The sequence below is a fragment of the Helianthus annuus genome, chromosome 2 (genome assembly GCF_002127325.2).
Source record: "Helianthus annuus cultivar XRQ/B chromosome 2, HanXRQr2.0-SUNRISE, whole genome shotgun sequence".
In the NCBI taxonomy this organism is placed as follows: Eukaryota; Viridiplantae; Streptophyta; class Magnoliopsida; order Asterales; family Asteraceae; genus Helianthus; species Helianthus annuus.
Window position 1 is genome coordinate 141876312 of NC_035434.2, and position 5413 is coordinate 141881724.

The following is a 5413-nucleotide window of genomic DNA, read 5'->3' on the forward strand; positions in this document are numbered from 1 at the left end:
ATTTCCAAAAGTTGAGGACTATACGTGTTATTTTGCAAAACCACAGGGACTATCCGTGCATTTTACTCTTTTAGCACTCAACAGTCCCCTTCCAATGACTGTTAAAATAACCATATGGTTCCCATGGAGGTAACCCTCCGATTTTATTTTAAATTGAACTTTCGACATCAATCAACATGCTCTGACGCTTTTAATTTATTACTTGTCGGATAACATGCTAGTTGTCAAATGACAGGGTGAAGGTCTAGGGTTGTGATACAAATTTATTTATGTAATACAATATATAAGAAGAAAAATTTAAATAAATTAATTATTTTTATATTTATGTTGTAATTTAATTTACAGATATAAAGCCTTTATATTTTAAATTTTAGATAAGTTGAGCCTGATTGAATTGTTTTAGAAATGTAATACTTTGTTCAATGACATATGCAAAGAAAGGGCCATAACTTTGTAATCATTTTAGTTAACAAACACTATAGGAGTATGCTCGATTGCTAGTTGAGTTTTCGGCTATCGGTGGTATCGAACCATGGTGCATGGTGAAAGAAAACACACATGTCTCTAAACATGTGATTTACAACGCTTAGAATATTTCCAGCTAATGCTGCCTCTTACCTCTCTCATCTATGTTGGTGCCACAACCCAAAAACGATCATACACGGGCCCTATTGAGAATGTTCTTATGTTAGTTGTAGAACCGACCATGATTACCAATCGTGTCATGTTGACATGTTTTGGCTTGAGAACCGTCTGTCCAACCCAAAACACGACCCATACTATTTTTATGTCTAAACTTCAATCCTAACCTGCACGCATTTAAAGTCCTATGTGCCGAACATGACATGTTTAACTCATTTATCTAATCGTAGCAAAAAGGTTGGTGAGTTGATGTCTGACGTGTAGTAGTAATCAAGATGTAAATGTATTAATGGTGTCGTCGTGTTGTTAAAAATGGACTACACTAGTTAGCGAATCGATCCGTTTGAATCAATTTACATATTTGATTAAACACATTAAAAATAGCAACTCAAACATGACCCATTAAATTTAACTGGTCAGCCTAGCACGACCTGTGTATCAAATCAAATAACATATAACAAGCCAAAACCTAATTATCTTCATCTCATGTTTAGGATACAAAATTGCTACCTAACCACACCCATCAAAGGGAGAATAAAAACGAAAAACAATGAGTTGTTTTTCACATTATTTATTGTTGTAAACACACCAATATTTTCTTGACAATAATGAGTTTTGGATGGTTCAATTATATACTAGAAAATTAAAAGGCAAAATAACAAATATAAGAGAATGTATTTTAACAATGGTGAACTTGACAATAAAACCAAAGACACAAAACAATAGACATGTAGTGCAACAATATCAGCCCGGTGGTGGTCGACTCAAACTGAGCGGACCTAAATTACCATCTCCTGCAATCAAACCCGAACCGGAACCACCGGATAAAAGTTCAACAAGAGCAGCCATGGCTTTAACCTGCATCTCAAGAGCCGGTATATAATCGGTAGCTTCTTTCAACACAACCGGCAACGATTGTTTTTCGCAACCCGGGACCAATCCTCCAAGAACTCGTGCTCTCCTTTGCACATCAAGCAAGTTGCTCTTTTTCACCACCACCAACTTCTTCATCTTCAACTTCTTCAACTTCAATATATGCACTTTCGGTTTCTTCAACCGGCTATTGCCGGTTGGAGTAACAACCAAACCTCTCTGCCTCCGGCTATTGTTCAAAAGTTTTAGTTTGAATTTATTCATGAGAATAGCACGGCTCCACCGAGTCCTTCCTTTTGCTGTTACAGCAAGGACTCGGTCAGCTGTCTCACGGACAGTAGCTCCGGTTCTGGTGCCAGCACCAGAACCGGACCTTCCTGGACTCTCGAGCCGACGGAGAGCTCTCAGGAGTTTTGAGCGGTAAACTTGTTGTTGTTGCTCAGATTTCCACTCTGTAGTCTGATTATCATCTGCTAACCAGTCTCGGATACTACGGTATTTTTCGATATCGTCGGATTGAATCAGGGTTTTCTTCTTTCGACTCCTTCTTGACGAATCACGTGTTCTGTCCGTGCTGTCTGTTACCGGGGTGGTCGGTACCGCCGGTGACGTCGTCATCAACAGAAAACCGTTTTGTTTGTTGGATTTTGGATCGGATCAGTTAGAGATTAACAGAATTTGACCTCGTTGACGACAATAACTTTCCTGTAGATTCAAATAAATTGTGATTCGTGTCAGAAATAATAATATAGAATCAACAAATTCTTACCTAAAAAGAAACTCTATATATTCTATCATTTTATCAACAAAATCAAAATAAACGATAAATAAAACCGATAATTCTAAAGAAATTTTGGCAAATAAAAGAGATTTATTATGTTCGGGAAAAATTCAAAGTAACATCATCTAGATCAAAAGCAAAACAAAATACGAGTAAACCGATAATCTAATCAAATAACAATGATTTTCTTTGAAATTCTAGAGAATTCTTGGCAAAATTTTAACGAAACAGCTACCACTGTGAATAACCGGTGTTACTAATAAGCAAATCAGTTAAAAACCGTAACCCAAGCCAAAGCCAAAATCAAAACCAATATAAACGAAAAATAAACCGATTAAGTAACAACAATTTCTAGAGAATATAGAACAAAATAAAAGACGAATAAACTGATAATCCAATCAAGTAACAATGATTTTCTTTGAAATTCTAGAGAATTCTTGGCAAAATTAAGGATTCAAAATCAAGAAATGTTACCTTGTTGAAAGGATTGAGAGTGATTGTAATAAGAATGAATATAGATAGATATAGAGGAAGTGAGTATGTATGTATGATTGGAAGAGAGAAAGAGAGAGGGGTGGTGGGATATAAAGGAGAGAGCACATGGGAGCTGGTTGTTTAAAGTCGTGTTTGTAAATGTTCACTTCTACCCCTCGCACGTTCGTAGCTTTAGGTATGGGCCCCTTTTTGTTTTGTCTTTTTTTCGTTTTGCTAGTGGTGGGCCGGTCGTATGGGCCCCGGTCGTAATTAGGTTTCGGAGCCCTCGTGGCTTTCTCCGTTGCCTCGACTCAACGACCATAATTTATACACAAAAAATACGATATTGAAATTGCGTGTTTATACCATTTATATGTAACTAGTAGATGCCCCGCCCGCGTTATAGGGCGATTGGGCAGGGCGATGTCGAATAATTCTCAATCAATTACAAAAAGAGTACTATAATTTTGTTATGGGGAAAAAACGATGATATGACCGTAATTTTGGGCCTCTCTCTGTATGGTGTACATAGGGCAAAATCATAAATATCTTTTGAACCGGAGGCGAAATCATGATTTTAAACTGAGAGCAAATTTTTAGCTAGGGGTAAAAACATATTTTCATTTTGAACGGTGGGCAAAAGCGTAATTTTGAGGTAGAGGGGAAAACAACATTTTATTTTTAGCTGGGGGAAAAGCGTAATTTTAAACAAAGGGCGAAACCGTAATTTTAAACTGGGAACAAAAGTAAAAGTTAGGTTTTCAATCAAGGGCAAAAGTGTAATTTTGAGCTAGGGGCAAGAGTATAACTTTATTTTGAGCTGGGGGCAAAAAGGTAATTTTAAACAAAGGAGGAAAGCGTAATTTTAAACTGGGAATAAAATTAATTTAAAAATAGGTTGGTCCAATGGGGAAGTGCCAGGCTGGCTGACACTATTCCCCCATTTGGGTAAATTTTAAACTGAGAAGAAAATCATAATTTTTAGCTGGGTGGAAAAACATATTTTCATTTTGAACGGTGGGCAAAAGCGTAATTTTGAGCTGAGGACAGAATCGTAATTTTGAGCTAAAGGGAAAAACAACATTTTATTTTTAGCTGGAGGAAAAACGTAATTTTAAACAGATGGCAAAACCGTAATTTTAAACTGGGAACAAAAGTAAAAGTTAGGTTTTGAAACGAGGGCAGAAGCGTAATTTTAAGCTAGGGGCAAGATTATAATTTTATTTTGAGCTGGGGGCATAACGGTATTTTTAAACAAAGGACGAAAGCGTAATTTTAAACTGGAAATAAAATTAATTGAAAATTAGGTTGGTCCAATGGGGGAGTGCCAGGCAGCTGCCTGGCACTATTCCCCCATTTGGTATTTGTACTAGTTAGAGTTAGAATAATAAACTATCGGTGTGTTTAGTTGGTGAAATTTAATAGAATTAGAATTTTAATAGGTGTTTTAAAAATCGGTTTTTGAATCATATTGGGTTGGGCTTTGAAATAGTTCAATCGGTTAAACTGGGCGGTTCAGCTGAGTTACTAGTTAACCCTTTAAATCCATGAAATACAAATTCATTTAAAAAAAAAATAATCCAATCTCAATTTGGATTTGTGTAACTGATCATGGTTTTATTTTAAAAACAACTGTTTTGTTATAAAATATTAAACATTTTAAGAGCATTTTTATTACTTGTAAACATTGGCAAAGCTTGAAAAATTCTACCCGGGGGTTGGAAGGTACCGGACCTAAAAAAAAAATTCTATCGCGTTGTTTCGAGGTGTATGTTCGGGTCAGACGTCGGTGATTCGATTCGGGTCGGGTCAAACATTAATATCAAATACAAAACGTTCTCAAACATTAAAACGTAAACATTGTTTAACAAACAAATGAACAAAGACACCAAAACATTAAAAAGGAGATATGAAGGTGGGTACCCGGTTCTCCTGAATGAAGAATTATAGTTATGCCCGTCTTCCTTTAAGATTTTTGAATTCTTCCCCATAGCATAATCTAATAACAAAACAAGTTAACAAATCACCCTAAATTTCAAACTCTAGTTTCTTTCTAAATCAAATCACAATAAGATTAAACAAATAAAATTATAAATAGTTAGACAAAGATTCAACAAGTTGAAGGCAAAAATTCAGACCAATTTCACTCTTAATTTCAACCTAAATCACATAAATTGCAACCCTAAATTAAACCTAAAGATAAAAAAACACATACCTTTAACCTTATGAAGATTGAAGAAGTCGAACAAGAGTACAAGACCACAACAACAAGTAGCGCATCAGCTGCAGTTCTGGCTTCTGCTTCTGGCTGCGTTCCCCCCCCCCCCTTCTGAGACCGGAGTTCTGGCTTCTGTTCTGGTCGAAAGTCCCAAATTAAACGAATTTGGGTTTTGTTTTGATAGGGTAAGCTTTTAATTTGGGCTATATAATATACGTTCTACCAAATATAATGATTTGGGCTATATAATATTTGAGCTAATTAAACATTTTATTTCAGCTATATAAATAAAAAAAATTAAAACCGGAGGGTCGAAAACGTATATACCTAAAAAAAATTATAAAACCGGGGGGTCGAAAACGTATATACCTACAAAATTCTATACGAAACGTACATACATAACACTACTAACCGAAAAGTTTGGG

The 5413-nt window shown here is 35.7% G+C and overlaps 1 protein-coding gene across 1 annotated transcript; it reads right to left on the minus strand.

Annotated features, from left to right (window-relative positions):
* Nucleotides 1-1185: 1185 nt before the first annotated feature.
* LOC110922128 (transcription factor bHLH148) lies at nt 1186-2924 on the minus strand. Its single transcript, XM_022166457.2, has 2 exons — nt 2771-2924; nt 1186-2220 (listed from the first exon to the last, which is right to left on the minus strand). The coding sequence occupies exon 2, from the start codon at nt 2131-2133 to the stop codon at nt 1387-1389; it is 747 nt and encodes a 248-aa protein (XP_022022149.1). The 5' UTR covers nt 2134-2220; nt 2771-2924; the 3' UTR covers nt 1186-1386.
* Nucleotides 2925-5413: the final 2489 nt, after the last annotated feature.

What these genes read in the sequence shown, in the direction of transcription:
- LOC110922128 (XM_022166457.2), bottom strand. Translation starts at nt 2,133, where the DNA reads ATGACGACGTCACCGGCGGTACCGACCACCCCGGTAACAGACAGCACG.